This window comes from Moschus berezovskii, chromosome 22 (assembly GCF_049115385.1).
Source record: "Moschus berezovskii isolate FMDL1 chromosome 22, NW_MosBer_1.0, whole genome shotgun sequence".
In the NCBI taxonomy this organism is placed as follows: Eukaryota; Metazoa; Chordata; class Mammalia; order Artiodactyla; family Moschidae; genus Moschus; species Moschus berezovskii.
Window position 1 is genome coordinate 61,257,987 of NC_142481.1, and position 22,668 is coordinate 61,280,654.

The 22,668-nt window shown below is 46.2% G+C and overlaps 1 protein-coding gene across 1 annotated transcript; it reads right to left on the minus strand.

Moving 5' to 3' along the window:
- Window positions 1–12,161: 12,161 nt before the first annotated feature.
- Window positions 12,162–22,430, minus strand: GABARAPL2 (GABA type A receptor associated protein like 2). The gene is made up of 4 exons (XM_055413103.2): window positions 22,272–22,430; window positions 21,892–21,947; window positions 20,591–20,763; window positions 12,162–12,764 (listed from the first exon to the last, which is right to left on the minus strand). Exons 1-4 carry the CDS (start codon window positions 22,303–22,305, stop codon window positions 12,674–12,676), a joined length of 354 nt encoding a protein of 117 aa, XP_055269078.1. The 5' UTR covers window positions 22,306–22,430; the 3' UTR covers window positions 12,162–12,673.
- Window positions 22,431–22,668: the final 238 nt, after the last annotated feature.

Below are 22,668 nucleotides of genomic sequence, written 5' to 3' on the forward strand. Positions count from 1 at the left end.
CAACACCCTCACTAACCCCAGGGCAAGCAGCAATGTATGTTGTGTCTCTATGGATTTGCCTATTCTAAACATTTTATATAAATGAAATCATATAATATGTGGTCTTTTCTGACTGGCTTCTTTCATTTAACATGATGTTCTAAGACTCATAATGTTGTAATGTGAACTGGTAACATCATTCAGTACTTTATTTCTATTTATGGAATAAAAATTACATTCAATTCTATGGATATACCACATTTTGTTATCTAATCATCAACTGATAGACTTTTAGGTTATTTCCACTTTTTGGCTATTGTGAATATTGCTGCTGTAAACATTTATGTACAGGTTTGTATGTGAACATATGTTCTTAATATTTTTTTATTGCAGAAATAATACATAGGTTTCTCTTTTTTTTGCCTTTTTATCATTGTGGCTTTTGGCAGGGGCGGGGCAGGGAGGGTAGTGGTGTACCATGTGACTTGTGGATTCCTACTTCCCCAATCAGGGATTGAACCCGAGCCAGTGGCAGTGAAATCGTCAAGTCCTAGCTACTGGACTGCCAGGTAATTCCCCCATAACTTTCTCATATTGAGTTATCTTTGAGCCTTTTTCAGTGAGGAATCCTTTTAGGTGGGAGCAAAGACAAAAACCTCACTACCGAAGGCCAGACTTCCCACATGCTGCTTTTAATCAACCCTTCGCCTGACCTGACCCCAAATCCTATGATATGAGAGCAGTTAAGACACCTCGACTGGCAGAAGCTCTTATCCACAGAAGATTATGCATCACTCTCATGAGATTCTGTTTTCAAAGATAAAGATTTATTTGAGAATGTAAGGAATTAGTGTCTTTTCATTCCTAAAATTTATGGTGTTTGTCACATGTGTACAGAATGTAAAAACAAACCCCTCAATTTAGGCTTTAGAACAGAGACTAGGAAACCCTGAAAGCTAGAGACCAGAGGTGTCTTCACTTTGGCCTCTGCCTGTTTTGTCAAGAGACAAAAGGAGCTTAGACAGCCCACTCCCTATGTTTTGCTTTAATCTCTTAAAAATCCAAGTTTAGAATCTCACCTGTGCCTTAAAATCATATCTCTGCAATATTGGCAGGTTCTCAAACTTCATACATTTAGATCGTGTGTTTTTACTGATAACTACTTCCAATTTTTAACTACTTTAAAAGAAAAAAACTTCTTATAGAAATTTTTAAGTAGACTCAAAAATAGAAAAGCACGGTGGACCTCCACGTACCCATCACCCAGACCAAACATCTATCAGCTTTATGCTGTTGTTATCTGATATTTTACCCCCTCCCCTCCAATTTTGTTTTTCTTCAGTTCAGTTCAGTCGCTCAGTCGTGTCCGACTATTTGCGACCCCATGAATCACAGCACGCCAGACCTCCCTGTCCATCACCAGCTCCCGGAGTTCACTCAAACTCATGTCCATCGAGTCGGTGATGCCATCCAGCCATCTCATTCTCTGTCATCCCCATCTCCTCCTGCCCCCAATCCCTCCCAGCATCAAAGTCTTTTCAAGTGAGTCAACTCGTCGCATGAGGTGGCCAAAGTATTGGAGTTTCAGTTTTAGCATCAGTCCTTCCAATGAACACCCAGGATTGATCTCCTCTAGAATGGACTGGTTGGATGTCCTTACAATCCAAGGGACCCTCAAGAGTCTTCTCCAGCACCACAGTTCAAAAGCATCAATTCTTCAGCACTCAGCTTTCTTCACAGTCCAACTCTCACATCCATACGTGACCACTGGAAAAACCATAGCCTTGACTAGACGGACCTTGGTTGACAAAGTAATGTCTCTGCTTTTTAATATGCTACCTAGGTTGGTCATAACTTTCCTTCCAAGGAGTAAGCGTCTTTTAATTTCATGGCTGCAGTCAGCATCCACAGTGATTTTGGAGCCCAAAAAAATAAAGTCTGACACTGCTTCCACTGTTTCCCCATCTATTTCCCATGAAGTGATGGGACCAGATGCCATGATCTTTGTTTTCTGAATGTTGAGCTTCAAGCCAACCTTTTCACTCTCCTCTTTCACTTTCATCAAGAGGCTTTTGAGTTCCTCTTCACTTTCTGCCATAAGGGTGGTGTCATCTGCATATCTGAGGTTATTGATATTTCTCCCGGCAATCTTGATTCCAGCTTGTGCTTCTTCCAGCCCAGCGTTCCTCATGATGTACTCTGCATATAAGTTAAATAAGCAGGGTGACAATATACAACCTTGACGTACTCCTTTTCCTATTTGGAACCAGTCTGTTGTTCCATGTCCAGTTATAACTGTTGCTTCCTGACCTGCATACAGGTCAGGTGGTCTGGTAAACATCCGCACAGTGCATTGGATTGATATATCTTTTGTGTCACTAAATCTCTAGCAGTTTACTCTCCTTTTTATGTCCTTGACTGATGGGTCATTTGTCTGGTAGACTCTCTCCCATCCAGGATTTGGCTGCTTATTTCCTCCAGTGTTGATAACTGGTTCCTTTCCCCCTCATATTTCCTATAAATCTGTGGTTACATGGAGAGGCTTGATTACAGCCAAGTTCAGTTCTTTCCAGGAGATTCTGCACATTTCTGTTCCGTTCCGTTCAGTCGCTTAGTCATGTCCGACTCTTTGCGACCCCGTGGACTGTAGCCTACCAGGCTTCTCCGTCCATGGGATTCTCCAGGCAAGAATACTGGAGTGGGTTACCATTTCCTTCTCCAGGGGATCTTCCCGACCCAGGGATCGAACCCGGGTCTCCCACATTGGAGGCAGACGCTTTAACCTCTGAGCCACCAGGGAAGCACACTTCTGTTACATTATATTAACCTATGGGAACATGACATCAGGCTGTCCCACTTTCAGTAACTGATCAGAGAGTTCAGTGGTACCAGCCTGATCCAGCCCCTCACCCTTACCCTTTCACAGAATGGTTTTAGCAGCTGTGTCCTGAGGTCCCCAAGACGACCCTCAGAGTGAGGCAGTAGACAGACTCACAGAACTCAGAAAAGCTGTTATCCTCAGAGTTACATTTATTACAGTGCAAGTCAGCAAAGAGAAAGGCACATGGGGAAGAGGGTCTGCACAAGCTTCTGGTTGTCCTCACTGTACCAACGCTTTTGGCGTCTCTGACATCTGACATCTTTGCCTTGCGGACCCTGGAGAGTCTGCCCCTCCTGGAGCTAGCCAGTCCCAAGCCCGCTTTTCCCGCCCGGCCCCTGCCAGTCCCTTCACACTAATGGCTCTTTCCTTCTCGCCCCCAGCGCCTCCTGACTCCCCCTGGTACTTCCACGTGTGGCTCTTCCTGGCATGGTCTGCCTCCTCCTGTATTTCAGAACACTCTCCTGGGGGACTCACACAGCGCAATGCTGGGGGGCAGTGATGTCTGACCGTATGTGTGAAGTATCACTGCCAATCAGGGAGACTCACCTGAGCCTTGGGTGCTGACGCCCATGATACACAGGACAACCCCCCACAGCAAAGAACTATATCCTGCCCAAAATGTCACTATTGCTGAGGTTGAGGAACCTGAACTAGGGATTATGAGGGGTTTTTCTGTTTTTGTTTGTGGAGGCGCCCAGAGGCTTGTGAGATCTCAGGATTGAACCTGGGCCACAGCAGTGAAAGCCCCAAATCATAACCACTGGACCACCAGGGAACTCCCAGATTGTGAGTATATCAAAGTCTGCTCCACATCTATACACAGTTAATTTTGTCTCATTTCCCTTTCAATTTTTAGGGGGACTTTTTACCCAAAAAAAAATATGTAAAATTTCAAATAATTTTTTTTAAAAAAAAGGTACATTCAGAAAGGTCTTCCATCTTTGTCCCCTGACTTCTGTTTCTGCCCCCAGCAGTAACCATTTTTTTAGTTAGTGATCAGTTCAGTCACTAAGTCGTGTCCAACTCTTTGCGACCCCATGGACACCAAGCCTCCCTGTCTATCACCAACTCCCAGAGTTTACTCAAACTCATGTCCATTGAGTTGGTGATGCCATCCAACCACCTCATCCTTGGTCATCCCCTTCTCCTCCCTCCTTCAATCTTTTCCAGCATCAGAGTCTTTTCAGATGAGTCAGTTCTTCGCATCAGGTGGCCAAAGTATTGGAGTTTCAGTTTCAGCATCAGTCCTTCCAATGAATATTCAGGACTGATTTCCTTTAGGATGGACTGGTTTGATCTCCTTGCAGTCCAAGGGACTCAAGAGTCTTCTCCAACACCACAGTTCAAAAGCATTAATTCTTCAGTGCTCAGCTTTCTTTATAGTCCAACTCTTAGATCCATACATGACTACTGGAAAAACCATAGTTTTGGCTAGACGGACCTTTGTTGGCAAAGTAATGGCTGTGCTTTTTAATATGCTGTCTAGGTTGTTCATAACTTTTTTAGTTGGTGATAGACATTTCAAATCCTTTCCTTTTGAAATACTCTGTGAATAGAATATTTTGTATTTTTGCCAGTGTATCTTTTGGGTAGATTTCTTAGAGGTGGGATTCACTGTGTCAAAGTGTAAATGAACATAAAATTTTCTTTATTGAAATCCATCTTCAAAGTTCTGTTTCTAAATACAAATGCAAATGAAAAAGCAAAATGTAGGACAGCATTGTAACATTCCATTTCTGTAAAAAAGGATGAAAGGTGTGTATCTATGTTTTGCTAAACTATCCCTGAATAGACACATGGGAAACCGCTAACACAGGCCTGAGAGCAGGAAGGAGGCTTTTCTCTGAATACATTTTATGTTTGATTATTTTTAAAATTTTAAGCCATGTTAATATAGTAACTATTTTTAAAGTAAATGTTACTTTATCATTATTATTTTTTAAATTGTTAGCTGTGCTATGTGGCATATGAGGTCTTAGTTCTCCGACCAGACGTCAAGCCTGCAACCCCTGCGCTGGCAGCACAGAATCTTCACCACTGGGCCACCAGGGAAGTCCCTAAAGTAAGTTTTCGAAAATGAAAAAAAAGAAAAAATTTAAAGTCATTTTAAACTGTAGACACAACAATATACTCAGAAGTGACATTATATAGGGAAGAAGGACTCAGCATGATTTAGGCAGCTAATTCCACAGAATTCTCTCTTTGCTCACAAAATGTCTTCTGAAATCTGGCTCTTTCAGGGTAGTTCACATTTTCAGCATGGCTTTCTCTTTGCTCTGTGTTCACAAGTGGGTGCTAATGTTATGACTATGTGTGCATAACTTTTATTCTCTTTTTCTTTAGAGTTTTAAAAAGTTGGCTTGATTTAAATAATTTTGCGTATATATTCCATGTAGTCATTTCTGCCTCAAAGTGTGCGGTTAAATGCCTTGTTTTCTGGAGTTTTTCCGTGCCAAGCATTAGCTCACTGTCTAGGGAGCCAGCCGATGTGGAGAAAATGACCCGTGCTGGCTGTGGTGCCCTGCAGGGGAGAGGCAGGGCCCGCCAGTCTGGCCACCGTGGCTGGCTCCCTCCACCTGGACCCTGGCAACACTTTGGCTTTCAGGCAACGTTATGAGCAAGCTTTACCCGAAGTTTTCCAGTTTCCAAGACCCAGGTCCCTTGCCGGTGAGTCAGATAGCTTAGGACAATGTTAGGTTTTTAACGGCCAGGCCCTCCTGTGATGATATCTGGGGCAGGCAAGGGAGCTGTGAAGAGGAGTCCCCTCCCTGTAGCAGCAGGTTCTGGAAACTGGGAAACAGCTTCTAAGCAGAGAGCTAATGCACATGTGCTCACTTTCAAGGGCTCAGGCAATTCTTTCCACTGGAACAAAGGCAGCTACTCTGAAGGAATGGTAGGTACGCAGAGAGCCAAGAAGGCATGTATTTTGGCGAACGAAACTTGATTTTCCAGCAAGAAGAGCTCTTTTTATGCCACATCTTGAAGAATCATATTTAATAGTTAGCCTCCACTTCTTCTAAACGTGAATCCATTTAAACCTAAATGTGTCTGTACTGGGGCTATGACTGACTTTCTGGAAGAATGTCCAGATGGATCCAAAACAAATCTTAAGCAGTACTTGCGGTCCAAGATGGGGAGGAAAATTCTATAGAGAGACTCTTCAGGCCTGCAGGCAAATTCACATTCATTTGTTTTTTATTTCTTGAAACCAGGGCCCCAAAACTAATCAAAGGAGATGGAAGTCACAGCAAGGGTCATTGCTGGGTGCGGGAAGATGGGAGAAGGGAGTTAAATAGAAAAAGACTCAAGGCAACTTCTAGAATGATGGATACATTCCATGTTTCAACTGGAGAGTTGATTACATGGATGTAAACATTTGTCAAAGTGTATTAAGCTGTACACTTAAGATCTATGCATTTTATTATATGGAATCATATCAATATAAAAATGTTAAAAAAAAAAAAACCTAGTCGTTATCCATGACTTGGCATAGTAGAATAAAGTTTGGTTTATATATTGAAGTGTTAATGATTATGTCCTGGTACCAATTCTGTCACTACTTCCTATATGGATGCAGAGAAAGCATTTAATCTCTGAATTTTAACCTGTCACCTGATCTAGAAAATGAGGCCCCAGGGTTAAGATGTTCAGTTTTTTCAACACTGAGATGAGGTTTCTCATAAAAATTCTTAATTGGGTAGATAATGCAAAGAGAAATTTTCTCCAAGAAACTTAACTCATTGACACTGTGAGATATGTATGGCCTCAGTCATGTTGGTAACAGAGGAATGGAAATAATTTTTGTCTCAGTAACCCAGGCACTGTAATAACACTGTAATACAATGTAATAACGATGTATTAAAAAGCAAAGACATCACTTTTCTGACAAAGATCCATACAGTCAGGGCTACGGTTCTTCCAGTAGTCATATACGGATGTGAATATTGGACCATAAAGAAGGCGAAGCACCAAAGAATTGATGTTTTCGAACTGTGGTGTTGGAGAAGACTCTTGAGAGTCCCTTGGACTGCAAAGAGATCAAACCAATCAATGCTAAAGAAAACCAACCCTGAATACTCATTGAAACGACTGATGCTAAAGCTGAAACCCCAATACTTTGGCCACCTGATGCAAAAAAGACCCTGATGCTGGGAAAGATTGAAGGCAGAAGGAGAAGAGGGCGACAGAGGATGAGGGGATTAGATGGCATCCCTGATTCAATGAACTTGGGCAAACTCTGGGAGATGGTGAGGGACAGGGAGGCCTGGGGTGCTGCAGTCCGTGGGGTCACAAAGAATCGGACATGACTTGGCCACTGAACAACAACAAACCCCGGCTCTGGATTTTCATGTAGATTTTTTGTCCCTCGTCCCAGTGAGCTAGCAGGACGAGGAATTAGCTTCTAGAACTAAGTATGTTCAGCACTGCTCTTCAGTCTCCAAATTCAGGAACTGTCTCAATAGGAAAAAGGCAAAGGCAGAAAGTCGCTCCAAGTGAGGACCCAGGCTGCCAAATGTTGGTCTCAAACATGTTCCCTGAACTTGGGCTTGGCTCCATGAGAAGAGCTCACAATGGAAACAGTGATGGTTGTTTGCTCAGGCAGCCAAGAGAATGAAAAGCGCATTGAAACCCAGCAGTGTCTCCATGGGGAGAGGCACTGCAGGCCCCTGGGTGGTGAGACCAACCTGACAACAGAGCAGTATCAGAGCCCGTTCCCAGCATCTTTCTGCAGTTCAACAACAGACCTTTATGTGCAACTTCTTAGGAAATCACCGAGAAATTAAACTGTGGGCAACGCAAGCTTTGCCCAGCAATAGAGGCACAGTCAACCCAGTTTGCCCTGTTTTCATTGAATTCGATCCTGTTAATTGAGAGAAAGCAAAAGAGTTCTTCTCAATGTGTGTTCCCTGTCCCTCCCCTGTAAGATTTCACCAACTTCCTTTTTTATCGCTGCCCCTTGTGGACTATTCTGACCTCCAGTGAGTGTCATTTCAGTTGGTATTTTCATGCCTTACTTTCTGTCCTTGCCCCAGTGGTATTGTGACTGTCCTCCTAGCCCAGCACATCAGTAACTGCCGGGCTGAGGAAAACAGCTGGCAGCCAAAGAACCAGGCTTTGGGGTAAGGGAGCAGGAGTCTCCACCGACTCCAGGGTTCGGTCATGTGTGCCGACACAGGCAGATTGTGCCTCCCAGTTGAAGGCCAATGTGAGTTACTATTTTAATTACATGTACTTTGTGGAAATTCTGTTCTAAAAGATGGCACATAAATTATGGTGCAAAGGTTGTAAGCCCAAATATAACCAGGAATCAGAAACCTTTAAAAAGTAGATGACGTGAACTGGAAAGCTACTTGTGCAAAGAGGAGCCATTTTGTTGTTTTTATTTTGGCCAATTGTTGCCAGATCTTCATAAATTTTTGAGGAGAAGCAAGAAAGTTGTATTTCTAGATATATGTTTAGGGACCACGTACAGACACAGGCGTTTGCTTTGTAACCTCTGGTCTAGCAGAACAAAGATGGATTTTGGCTACAGATTTGAGTCTGAGTTGTGACTCCAGGAGGCTCTGAGCGTCTGATCGTGGGTGGGTAAGTGCATTTTCAGAGCGTCAGTATCCTCACCTTTGACTGAGGGTGGGGTTACATCCCCGGCAGTGGGGCTGTGGCCATGAGCTGAGATACTGTTCAGCACAAGCTTGAGGAGGGCTGCTTGCCACGTGTGCAGGGCCAGCCTTGGTCTCCGACTGCTGCTCATAAGGGACTCTTTTTTGCAGTTTACTGATCCGAATTTCCAGAGCTGCTTTTAACAAACCTGAGAGATCATCCATAGAAGCAGCCTGTTGGCCAAATGATTTGGAGCCCCTTGTTGTGCACCAGGCATTTGCTCACATGCACCACCCCTTCCCACATCTGGAAGCAGCAGCCTGTCTCTAGCAGCTAAGGAGGCGAGGAAGCAGGGCTGTTGATCACAGAGATATATATATAGATCCTCCTACCTAACTCTCGGGGCCTTGCCTTTGCGATGTCAACCACCAGGATTTTTTTTCTCCCTGAGGAAATAAAGCTGAAAAGGGGAACTTTACATCCCCAGTTGTGCTTTTTTAAAGCATTCTACTCTTGAGAGTCCCTTGGAATGCAAGGAGATCCAACCAGTCCATTCTAGAGGAGATCAATCCTGGGTGTTCATTGGAAGGACTGATGCTAAAGCTGAAACTGCAATACTTTGGCCACCTCATGCGAGGAGTTGACTCACTGTAAAAGACCCTGATGCTGGGAGAGATTGGGGGCAGGAGGAGAAGGGGACGACAGAGAGTGAGATGGCTGGATGGCATCACCGACTCGATGGACATGAGTTTGAGTGAACTCCGGGAGTTGGTGATGGACAGGGAGGCCTAGCGTGCTGTGATTCATGGGGTCGCAAAGAGTCGGTCGCAACTGAGCGACTGAACTGAACCATTCAGTCTAATGAAGAGTGAGGCTTTTGAGAATAAAACATGTTCACTGCCTCCTGAATTCTCCTTGAAGGAGATGCTTGGGCTGCCTTTGGGACCAGTGCCCTGGTTGCGCTGGGCTGGGTCTTTGTGGCTGCACGGTCTCTTCTTGTTGCAGCGAGCAGGAGATACCCTCCGTTTGCAGTGCTCCGGCTCCTTGCAATGGCTTCTCGTTGCGGAGCACAGGCCCCAGGGCCTGCAGGCTTCGGCAGCTGCAGCACATGGACTCGGTGGCTGCGGTTCCCAGGCTCCAGAGCGCAGGCTGAGCTGTTCCTCGGCATGTCTGCAGGATCTGCCCCAAGCGGGGATCAAACCCTCGAGGGTCTTTACCACTGAGCCACCAGGGATGTGTCTCTTTCCCAACTCTTAAAAGATAGTAACTGTCCCAAATTGTTTTTCCTAGAATTCTTTTTAGTTTTGCTTTTCCATATTTAGATGTTTAATTCATCTTGAATTTATTTGATGCATTATTTAATCTATATTCATATATATATATATAAAACCAATTATAAAATAATAGATTAACAGGTTCATCCCCCTTTGATTTTTCATGCCATCACTGCTATATTCTGAACATGGGTCTCATTCTGGGTTCCCGTCGTGTTCCCTGGCTTATGTGTCTGTTTCTTTGCCACATGGCACAATCTTAATTACTTAATTACTGCTAACGCAGACCTCCCTGGCTTGTTTTTCTTAACATTTCCTTGTTATTCTTGGCTTTTGCTCTCCAATTAATGGACTTTTGCCAGCAACTGTCAGATTACACAGAGACACACATCTGATTGGGATTTTTATTGAAATTGTATTAAACTCACAGGTTAATCTGGGGGCAGTATGCATTTTTATAGTCCTGGATGTTCTCATCCTTGAATATGGTGTATTAGGGTTATCTCTTTTTTATGTCCTTCAGTAATAATCATTTTTTCCATAAAGGTCTACATATATTTAGTTCTTGCACATATTCATTTTACTTCTATTGAAAATGAACTTTTTTCTATAATATTCCCTAATTGGTCATAACTGGTATGTAGAAACATCAATATTTGTGACTAATCTGGTATCCACCAGCCATGGAGAACTTTCTTATTCTAGTTTGTATAGATTATCTTAGATTTTTCTGTGTAGACTATCACGGTCTGTATATTATAGTGTTCCTGATTCTTTTGCCTCTCCTTTCCTTTAACAATCATTATTTTAGTTTTATGCCAGAACAAAGTTCAGAAAAACACTGATAACAGACTTCTTAGTAGCTTCATCGAGATATAATTCATATACCATAGAGTTTACCCTTCAGATTTCCTTTTTTAGTTACTGTTTTTAATAGGAATGCCTCTGAAATTTTACCATTATAAAGTAACTGTTGCGGTCCCATTTGTTAACTGGTTCATTATTTCCCTGATAACTTGTTATGCCACATGTTTTATACACAGATCAATTCCTGGGTTTTGTTCCATTAAAGTATTTATCTATCCCAATGTCACAACCACACTGCCTCATTCACCATAGCTTTATTTACTAAAATGTACATATTTGCTACAGGTTTTTATGTATCCCCTTTATCAAATTAAAGAACTCTTAATTAACTTAGAAGTTAAATAGGTTTTGAGTTGTTTCAGGTGCTGTTCCTTCATCTGTGAAATGACCATATAGGTCAGGGTGTCTGCAGGGCCTGCACTCTTTTAGTCTGGCCTCAGGGGGTCTTGTCTGGAATAAAGAATGCTAACATCTTCCATTTGTTGGGGCTTCCCTTGTGGCTCAGCTGGTAAAGAATCTGCGTGCAATGCAGGAGACCTGGGTTCGATCCCTGGGTTGGGAAGATACCCTGGAGAAGGGAAAAGCTACCCACTCCAGTAGTCTGGCCCAGAGAAATTCCATGGACTGTATAGTCCATGGGGTTGCCAACAGTCGGACACGATTGAGTGACTTTCACTTTTCCATTTGTTGGGCGTCTGAGTGCTGTAAAGAGCTCAAAGGTATTCTGTGTATCCCTTGACCTGGAACCAGAGCCTTGCCCACGGGCTTCACTGCTGTTTCTAGGCTGCTCTTCCCAGGCTCTGCATCCCCTCCCTTCCCTGATTTGTTGCTGTTCAGTCCTTAAGTCTGACTCTTTGTGACCCCATGGACTACAGCACGCCAGGCTCCTCTGTCCTCCACTCTCTCCCAGAGTTTGCTCAACTTCATGTCCATTGAGTTGGCGACTGCATCACCCTTCCTTGATTAACAAGTGTTTGAATCTGCTCTTTGGAACTCAGGGAAGGTCATGGAGGCTAGAGTCTATTTCCCTACAAGAACGGGGCACGTGGAAAGGTTTCCATACCCAGGAGCCACACAGGGTCCGCTCGGTTTCAGTAATAATGATAAACCCACACAGTGCAATACTAAAATAAATGAAAAGGCTTTCTATGAACTGGTATGGAAAGATCACCATGATATACTGTTCACTGAAAAAAAGTGTACATAATGTGGTCTAAGTATATATAATGTGTTCTCTTTAAGGAAAAAAAACATTTTGAACATACTCACATATAACTGGACTTCCAAAAACAAATTCTGAACAGAATGTGCCAGTAAAAGAAGTTTCCCAAAAGGTGGAGGGTTAGGGTAGTCAGAAAACAGCAGTGAAGGACTTCTTGACATACACCTTTTTAGAGATTATATTGACCACTTAAAAAAAGTCCCTCCTGACAGAGGCTTCCTGTGCCCAGCTGTTCTGCCATGGGCCCCACAAACCCTCCTCCTGGCCTGGTGGACGTAGGAGCTCCTTCTCTCACCCATCTAAAACAAGGTGAATAAAGGACAAGGCCACACTGCAGTGCCTTTATGAGAGGAAGTTTTATTGTTAATTATTTACCTTAATAGTTTCAGAAAGAGGAACAGATTAGCTCAGTCCAACATGACTGGCAGTTGGCAAAATCTAGTAAAGCAAGTGTTCTGATTGCTATGGATTTAATTTGGATGCTTTTAACACTTCACCATCTAACACTTCAAACATAATCCAGAATAAATGCATCATCTCCCCTTTCACTTTAATTCCCACCTCCCTCACTTCAATATGGAAATATCTTCATTAAATAAGATTCCCAGAGGAACAAGTTCTCTGGAGGGAATAGCCATGGGACAGTGCACAGAAAGAAAAACTCAAAATAAAACTCTGTATGATAATTTACTAGGCTAAGGAAACAAAACCTTCCAATATATTAAGAAATAAATCCAGTTACAAATGCACTGACAGGTCTGTGTGAAGAGGTTCTGGCAGAGTAACTGAAAATGGCCGGCTATTTACAAGATCCACAGCGGGAATGCTGCACCAGCCCAGCACCGGCCCTCAGAAGCCGAAAGTGTTCTCGCCACTGTAGGCCACGTACAAGAATCCATCTTCATCTTTTTCCTTCTCGTAAAGCTGTCCCATAGTTAGGCTTGAAAGAGACAAACAAACAAATACCACTGAGAATTGGGGTTGATGACCGAGTCCGGCTGTTGGAAGAAAAATGGCTTGAAGATAAGGAGCCCACTACCTAAACTAGCTACTCTCTAACACCTCAGGTGGGAGGCTGATAAAAGTAACTAGGCCTCGGGGAACCAGGGCTCAGACTAGAATCAGCCTCCTATCTTAAGGCAAGGCCATCTGACGCACCCTCACACCAAGGAAGTCCTTCAGAAGCCAGCCCCAGCTCCCGGGGAGTGCTTTCACAAAGCTTCCTGAACGCCAAGGGCAGGGAAGAAAACCAAAACAAGAGGCCAAGAGCCCATCTGTGGGGCTGGAGAACAAAGGTGGGGAAGAGTGCCTCCTTCCAGCTGGCCTCTGAAGATTTACAACTAGTACCTGACGTGATTCCTTTGGAACCTGCCCCGCCAGAAACCTGTGCCCGAGACCTGCATCGGCGTCATCAAAGGGAAGCTACTCTCCTCGCACGTAGTGCAAGAAGCTCTCAGATTGTATCGGGAGCCAAAGAAGTCCTGCCTAAGAAGCCTCCATGAACAGATACTGCTCCAGCTAAGCACGCGGGGGAGGAGAGCTGGCTTTCCCTTAGCAGCACAACAGAGCAGCAGAGGAGACCTGAGCGCGCTCTGCGTGAAGCCAAGCTGCACTGGCTCCAGAGTTAGGACTAGGAACACCTGAGCTCCGGCCACCTGACTGCACTATTGGAGACAAGCAGGAGGTCAAGACACGTGCTAAACATGGGCATGACTACGTGTGGGGGGAGATGGGGTGTCAACCAGAGCCAGCACTGACAGAGCAGTCTGGGAGCCAGCTCGAGACATCAGAGGTCACTAAGCCCAGAAAGGTCACACAGATGCTTCCACGCAGGACTCAATAAAACCAGGGCCAGCGGGTACACAGAGAGGGGTCGGGGCCTCAAGCTGGTAAAGTCAAGGCTGCCCCACGTCCCCGCTTTGCTCCTGGCTGCTGTGAGAGACCTCCACGTAAACGGGCAGAGACCACATTTCTGTATAAAAAGGGAACTTTCCTCCTGCCTCTCTTTAAGTTTAGAGGGCTGGCTGTGTGGGGAGGTGAGAATTAGTAACAAAGTAGGAGTGGATGAGTATGAATACAAAATAGCCTGACATTGGCATCCTGTACAATAAGAACTGTGCTCTGCTAGGCTCTGAAGTGGAATTTGTAAAATAAGGACTCCCTGAAGCAGCACTGTCCACGAGAAATTTCTGCTTTGATAGAAATGTCCTATGTTTCTGCTGTCCAATGCAGTAGCCACTGTGTATCTGTGTTCAGCACTTGAAAAGTGGTTCATCTGAATTGTGATGTGCTGTTAAGTGTAAAACATATAAAAGATTTTAAAGTGTCAAAGATGCAAAATTATCTCAGTTTCGATTACATGTGGAAATGATGACATTTTGGGTATATCAGATAGGTAAGATATACTATTCTTTGTTTAATGTGGCTGCTAGACTATGTAGAATCACACAGGTGGCTTGCGTGCCACTTTATGCACTGCACTGCCCTGGAACACGTGAAGACCCAGGGGCAGCCGGCAGGAGAACGCCTGTTCCGAGTGGCAGGCCTTCTCCTCAGCTGCAGAAACAATGGGGAGCTTGAAAAACATGCCCAAGCCCTCCCCCAGACCAATTAACCCCCCAGACCAATTAAATCAGAATTTCTGGAGGTAGGACCCAGGGATCAATACATTTTAAGATGCCCAAGACGATTCCTTATGCAGCCAAGCTGAGAAACAATCCTTTTGCCAGAGGGGGAGATGCCTATCGCTAACAGCATGTTACTAGGAAGAAGAGTGACAAGCCAGGAAGTGGAGTGAGGAGCCAGCAACTAGCAAAAGGTTGGAATGAGTAGCCACGTCTCTCACAAAGACTTTTAGCCCCAGTGGCTGGCACCCTAAGGAACCCAGCTTTCCCTGAGAATCCTCAAAATGAGGCAAAGGGGAAAAGAGCTATTGCTATCACCACCACTCTGCACCACTTGATGCAGTGGCCAGGGTGCTCCTGATGAGACCTGAACTACAATTTCCCCAGAACCATTACCAAAGGGCCTGGAAGCAGCAGACACTGTGCAATTCAAAGGCAGCAACCCCTGGATGTCTACGTCAAATTTGGTTCCATCTGCCAGACTAAGTTCTGCTCTTCTGGCAAGTTACAAGCTCAAGGACAGTGATTCGAAATCCTGCTACTGAGTCAGAAATACCCGAGGAGCTTTATAAACCCCCGACTCTGAATGCTGTCTGCAGCGAGCAATGACCATGGGCCCACTGCTAACGCAAGCTCTGAGACTGACGGGGTTGGGGGAGGGAGGTCTCTCATCATGTGGCTTTCTGTCTTTAGAGTCCATTGTCTTTTGGTAAAACTTGGGTTTATAAATCTGTTTAACAGTGCCCTAGCAGCTACAGAGGCCAATCATAAAAATTCTAACTATAATAGCAAACACTTATGTGCCAAGCACTTGTTCTAAGTGTATTTCATACATAACTCTTTACCCTCAGAACAGTTTTAGGAGGCAGGTACAGTCATAACCCATAGTTCACAGATAATAAAAGTGAGGCACAGAGGTTAAATAATTCACCCCAGATCACAAAGCTAGGAGACATTCTTGCCACCAAGTTGTGCTGCCTTCATGTGAACACACAACTGGATCTAACAACCGAGTGTCAACATTCTTGTACCTTCTGCAAAGATCGCCCTTAGAACAGCGCTCCTCACATACATACATGCATACAGAATCACCTGGATATCTTGTTACAATGCCATTTAGATTCTGAAGGTCAAGGTCAAGCCTCAGGTTCTACATTTCAAACAAGTTCCCAGGGAAGCCACTGCTGCAGCCTCTGTATCACACACCGAGCAGGTCTCAGGGTCCCTCCTTCAGATCCTGTGTTTTACTAACTAGATGGCTTTGCCTAGTGACTTTAGAGCCCTCTCGCTTCTCTGTTTCTCTGCCACGCAGCATCACGCGGAGTCTACTTAGTTGACAAGAGCACTATGTCCTTAAACTCAGGCATCCCTTGGGCAGGAACTTGAAAACTGACTTCTCGTGGCTGGGATCTAAACGCTCCAGTCCGAGCCCATGACTGAACACCTGATTCCAACGCTTCCTAGTGCTGAGAAAGCATCTGTACAGTATGATCTGAAAACAGCACTTGTGGGATCAGGCCACACACACAGAATCAGAATAACTCAGTCTGGACCCAAAACGAGCTGGGCTACAAATATAGTTTAAAAATAATTTTTTAAAAAAAGTCCCATTAAAAGGATAGCTAAGTGGAAAGGCCTCTCTTCAACACCGTACAGCAGAAGGCTGGTGTGTTCCTTTCGGACAAGCGCCACACCTCTGAGACGTTGGGCTCCTCTCTCAGAATTTGGAGACCCAGGTCACTCAGCACAGGCAGGCCACCGCTGGCGCGCCAGGGCATCCGCAGGCAGACAGGCTGCTCTAACGTGTCTGTCAGGCTGACAACTCACGGGCAGCAGCGCAACACCAAGTATTCCTGCCCAATTACCGGCTACAGAAGACACCCAAGGACAGCCCCCAGCCCGGCACTAATGCACACTGCTGCCGCATCGCGTGTTACAGTCATCTAAGAAGGACGCTACCTTCAAACTCTCAGTCTGACAGGGAAGAGACAGGCAAAGCCAACAGCAGATTTAAGGCAAGCTAAGGAATGAGATGGCTGGATGGCATCACCGACTCTGTGGACATGAGTTTGAGTGAACTCCGGGGGTTGGTGATGGACAGGGAGGCCTGGCGTGCTGTGATTCATGGGGTCGCGGAGAGTCGGACACGACTGAGCGACTGAACTGAACTGAACTGAACTGAAGGTGTGGTGGGACCCTGCGTGACATGACCCTAAACTGCTCCCTAAAACCCTGTCCCCCACCCCTCCACTCAAGATCAAACAGGTCTAAACAAACTAACCAGTAATAAAGGCACTTTTCAGAAGGACCCACATCTAGAAAGAGCCATGCTGCTGAGACAAACTAGTTTTAAGCTACTCGACAGCTTATGAATTGGGGGTGGCTGACCTAGAACTGTGGATGCCCCGTCCCTGCACCAGCTTTCCTTGGCCCCAACCAAGGTCGGCTTATGGAGGCTGTGGGATCCAGCCTGACTCATGAATTGGCTGGACCGATGGGCCACCTGGCCATCCATCTGCTTTGAAGCCCACATGCTTCCACTGGACCTGGATTTGTCTCTTTTCCAGGGGGGTAAGTGGAGTGTGGGGGGTGAGGGGGGAGGACAGTGGCTACTGCTGTGGACCCTGGAAAGACATGGGCCTCAAAGTTACAATTAATATGGCCCTAGAGGCTCCCTAAAATTCTAAAATACAAAAATTAACCACTGCTTATTCTTTTTATCAGGTTTTTCTCTGATACAAATACTCTATTCCACTGCTAAAATAAACCCTGCTTTGAAGAGGTAGTTACACAGAAATGCTCAGAAGTGTTGAATTGAAGCATATTTCTAAATAAAGTTTAAATGAACTGTAAGACATCATAACTTCTTTTACGCAGTACCTTTTTTTTTTTTTTTTTACACGCAGTACCTTTTTAAAAGCCAGGAACAAAAAACTAACAAAAAAAGAGCCAGGAACAATTAAATACCATAATCCTAAACAGCAAAGATTTCCTGTTGTAACATTCCCAAATTACAACATCTTAGATATATTTAATTTAATAATATACTCCAGTTTCTATTTTAAACAAGGGATTAATAAGACTCTTATCTGTGCTCTAAACAAAGACCAAAAGGTGGGCACCACTGCCAGGTCTGGGTTCCCCACTAAAGCCTTGACTGGAGAACTTATACAATAATGATATTCTTTCTCAAGTCCTGTCTGCACCAAGACACAGTTTCCTTTTGTTTCCAGCCTGATTCTAGATGCAGGCACCTAAGAAGAGAATTCAACTTTCCAATGCTAAATGGGAAAAGGCAGTTGAGATCTTCCCTTTTTAAAAAAAAAAAAAAAGAACTCTGAAAGGATTTAAAATGTACAATTCTTAGGGACTTCTTCTGTCTCTATTTCTAGAGTCAATATTAGCACTGACTACTCAAACAATAATCACATCATTTTACAGGATGGTCGCCTGTGTCCCGGAACACTCCCAAAGCCCGCTGTAAGGCAGAAATAATGAAGTTACTTTTGCTCAGCCTCAGACATAAGCAATCCTTGTGTAGATCTGCTCGTTATGGGATGGGGGAGGGCTCATTCTTTCTCAACTCTGATTTCCCCAGCCACTCTCCAAAGGCTATAAACACTGGCTAATGGTTAAAGGAGGCTCCAGGCTTCCCTAAGGAGGCTGGAAAGTGCTAAGGAAGAGGCTCCTACTTGTGCCTTGGGGAGGAAGTGGTAAAGCTGAGTCAAACTGTAGCTTTAGGAGGAGACTGCCCATCTTGTCTGCACAGGCATCAGGTGATCAGCAGTTGCATAAAGCCCGAGAATGTCACATGCCTCTTTTGTTTATAAGCAAACTTGTTTTGAAGACTAAAACCCCAAAACAAAGAACTGCTGCCTTAAATGTGGGCCAGGAAGTCATTAACTAGAGCCAAAGGCACTGAAGGATCTGGCTGGAGGGGCTGGTTAGTGTGCCTTGGGTCACCGCTGTAACCTGTTTTAGGGAGGATTCTTATTGGAAAGGCAAATAAAACTTAAGAGAGAAAGCAGCCTCTGCTGCCCTGAGAATCACTTTTCATTTCCAATTCTATGGGGGCAAGGGGGGGGCATTAGTTAAAATTCTGCAGCCATTTTAATTGCTGCTGCTGCTAAGTCACTTCAGTCGTGTCCGACTCTGTGTGACCCCATAGACGGAAGCCCACCAGGCTCCCCCATCCCTGGGATTCTCCAGGCAAGAACACTGGAGTGGGTTGCCATTTCCTTCTCCAATGTGTGAAAGGGAAAAGTGAAAGTGAAGTCGCTCAGTCGTGTCCAACCCTTAGCGACCCCATGGACTACAGCCTACCAGGCTCCTCCATCCATGGGATTTTCTAGGCAATAGTACTGGAGTGGCTTGCCATTGCCTTCTCCGATTTCAATTGCTACATTAACATAATCTTAATGTCTCCAGAAGCCTGCTTCATTTCTTCAAGAAGTATCAGAAGATCAGAATCAAGGAAAACAAAACTCAAGGCTACAGGTCCTACTCACAAACTTCTTCCTTCCAAGAAGCCAACTCTGGGAAGGAGAACACACAGGGTCGTCAAGGAGCTGCACAAGATGAAGATTTATTTACCTCTACCTCCCCACCATCTTAAGGGAAGCTGAAAGTGACCGCAGACGCCCAGAGCTTCCCTAGCCTCCCCTGGAGAAGAATGCACCTAGCACCACAGTCGGAGAAGGCAATGGCAAGCCACTCCAGTACTCCTGCCTAGAAAATCCCATGGATGGAGAAGCCTGGTGGGCTGCAGTCCGTGGGGTCGCTAAGGGTTGGACACAACTGAGCGACTTCACTTTCACTTTTCACTTTCACACATGGGAGAAGGAAATGGCAACCCACTCCAGTGTTCTTGCCTGGAGAATCCCAGGGACGGGGGAGCCTGGTGGGCTTCTGTCTATGGGGTCACACAGAGTCGGACACGACTGAGATGACTTAGCAGCAGCAGCAGCAGCACCACCACCACAGTGACCAGAGTGTTGGAAGGAAGGCTGAGAGCCCAGCGGGGTAACAAGATGACCCCTGGCAACACCACAGCTTCCTAAGCTCGAGATGTAAGCAGACCAATGGCACCCATTAGGCAGGGCCTGGCCTTTCTCCTCAGGCAGAGCCTTGGCCTAATGGAAGGCAGATCTTCCATTCTCCACTATCCTCTGCCAAACATCAGGAAGCAGAAGTGGCAGGGACTGGGAAAGAGAAAACCAGACCTTAAAAATAGCCAAAGTTATTCTATTTGTAGGAAATGGGACTAGAATTTGGCTTAGGCCTCTCCTGGAGCTTTCATGGATTTTCAAAAGAAGCATATTTTGGCTACACTGGCTAGTTCCCAGGGCTTCTTAAAGCCTGAGCATCAGAAGTACTACTTTTGGGGGGATAACAAAATGAAACTCAGGAGGAAGGGGGCCAGCATCTGGCTCTGTTACTCAAATCAGTAACAGAAAAGAACTGACCACAGATACAGACTGAGCCAGAAAATTCTCCTCTCTCCACAGAAGACTAAAGCTACACTGTTGCCCACCTCGAAGCGAACTGTAATGCCCCTGCCTCAATTGAGGCCCCAAATATCCCAAAGACTGCTTCCAGGCAGCACAACAGCAAGAACAAGAGGGCAGCTACTCTGACAGAGCAAAGGGAGGTAAAAGTCTGTAAAGAGCCGTCTCCAGGTACCTGAGGCTCAGGCAGCATACTCTCACAGTGACCAGGACTGAGCCTGGACAGCAAGTGAGCAGGGTGCTTAACTGACGCTGAGCCTCAGCAGGGCCCACAGGCTCCTGGGGAAGAACGACAGGACTTATTTCACGGATCATTTGGAGAAAAACCTCATTTCAGGCTTCAGTTCCACTGATGGCTTAAGCCTAATTAAGTCCCAAACTATTTAAAAGGATTCTTGGGTATCTGAAGCTAAATTTCATCTTTTTTTTTTTTAAAGTCCAGGCCTTGCTCTGTTTTCTTAACCCAAAGTGCACACACATCTATTGCAGCCCTTTCTTGTTTTCCTTGAGCTCCTGATGTCAGGGAGCACAAAATTCAGATTTCTAATCAGGATCTCTAAGAGTTTTCAGACTTCCAAAGTTTTGAGTTCTGTAAGCAACCAAGCAGATGTCCATTACCAGTAAACACCCCTCACCTGGACTGTGGGACTGTCTTATCCACAAACAGGAAGATCGCCTTTTCAGAAGGAAGCTGGATCCTTTTCCTGATGATCCACATGAACTGAGCCACAGTGATGTCAGATGGAACCAAATACTTCCGTTTGTCAATGTCAACAATCTGAGAGCCTGAGACCTTTTCCACAATCACCTGTAAAAGCAAAGAAAGGTCATGACTGGATTGCTAACGTGACGCTCTGACCTTGCATTGCTGGACTGCTGATTAACAATGTGTGGGCAAGGAGGTGGGTGGGAAACGGTATAACATGAGCAAATATGCCCCTGGCTTAATAAACCACACACTCTGGAGGTTAAGAATTGATATAAATGTGTTACAGGGAAACAGTAAGTGCTTTTCTGTGGTCAATTATTAATACAGTTCTCATCCCTGATCTCAGCATGCATAAGAGAAACATAGCCCTCACTACAAAGCTTTTCAATATTCTGTCTGGGCAGACTCAAGAATAGCTGGTGAGGGGTTCCTCTACAGCCTCTTACTCCAGGGCCCTGGAATGGATCTGCCTTCACACTACAGGGGAACTAAGATCCCAAGGAACACAGGAAATGAGAAGGGATGGATCAGTGGGGATGATGGCAACCCCAGGCAGCCAAGGACCAAGCTCTTCACTTGGCCTGTTGCTTCTCTCTGAACTAAGTTTCAAATCTGTCCCTCCTGCCTCTCCCCAAAGGAACTGTTCATAAGCAATAAGCTTATGACAGGCCTGGATGTCCTCAAAAATAAATAAGGGTTACAGAAACTATCTTCCCCCATCATGGGATAAATACAGGATAAGCATTATCTATCAGTGACGGCTCTGATTGTTTTTTCGGTCAGGAAAGGATGACAGGGTCAGGGTGAGAAAGGGAACCAGAAGTCAGGTAAAGAGGAAGACACAAAGTTAAAGATGAATGTCCTGAGACTGAAGTACCACTTTCAAGACCAAAGTGAACGTCTCCCTCCACCACCATTCCCCAAAGTGGCTGTGACCTGTCGCCCTGTCCTAGAACATCATTTCTTACATAATTGGCTAGGGAGCCCAGAGGCTGCAGACAGCTCGCTGGCCTAGATCGCGAGGTTCAGCACCGAAGCATCCTGAACAGCATCCACTACAGCCCCTCAAGTCGCGGCCCTCGACGGCCCCTTACCCAGTGTGGCCCATCTGCCACCACAACCGTGACTGGAGTCTAAACTTGTCAACTGTTGAGCAGCCTGGGGCCCCACCACCGGTCCTAGACGGCAGGGGTGAGAGCGAGGCGAGGGGGCGGGGAACGCACTCACCGGAACCCGGTCGGGGTATTTCGCTCGGATCTTCGCAGATTCCACGCATCTGTGTTCTGAGGGAGAAACACACGGGACTGACGGCCGCGCCTGCCCGCCGGCCGGCTCCCAGAGCCCCGGCCCTCCTCCCTCCGGGACCTGCGCACGCCCCCGGTCTTCTCGGGCGTCCGGGCGGGCCCGGTCCTCGGGTCCCGGCTCCGGCAGGGCCCGCAGAGGGCGGCCCGGGGCGGGCGGGCCACCGCCCGGGAGGCCAGGACCTCAGCCGTCCGAGCCCCGAGGGAAGCACCCGCCCCGCCCGGCCCAGCCCGGGGCGGCCCGAGTGGGGGAGGGGGCCCCCGCCGTCCCCGCCCCCACGGCCGGGCCAGCGGCCGAGCGCTCACCCAGCGAGTGGTCCTCCTTGAACATCCACTTCATGGCGACGGCGGAGAAGGGACGCAGCCGGCTCTCGGAGCCGCGGAGCTCAGCGCACCAACCACAACAACAACGACGGCGGCGGCGGCGGCGACTACACGGCGGGCGGGACTTCCGGCTGCCGGAGCCTAGCAACCGGGAGGGGCGGGGCTTCCGGCGCCGCTCGCGGGACACCGCCTCAAGGGGCGGAGCCGTGTGGCAAGGGGCGGGGCAGGAGAGGGGCTTAGAGGGGCTCTCGGCCGAGTGGGGATAGAGCGGGAGACAGGGAGGTCTGTGAGGGATACTGATGACTGCGGAGCGGGAATTCGAGAGCTGGTAGCAGGCGTGGGGTCTCGGTGGACGTTAGTAAAGGGAAGAGGTGAGCAG

Bases quoted from the DNA above. Each gene is read 5' to 3' on its own strand.
- GABARAPL2 (XM_055413103.2), bottom strand. From the start codon at position 22,305: ATGAAGTGGATGTTCAAGGAGGACCACTCGCTGG. The intron at 20,764-21,891 runs GTGAGTGCGTTC...TTGCTTTTACAG, and splicing joins AATACCCCGACCGGGTTCCG to GTGATTGTGGAAAAGGTCTC. The intron at 12,765-20,590 runs GTGAGGGGTGTT...GTCTCTTTCAAG, and splicing joins AAGACAGTCCCACAGTCCAG to CCTAACTATGGGACAGCTTT.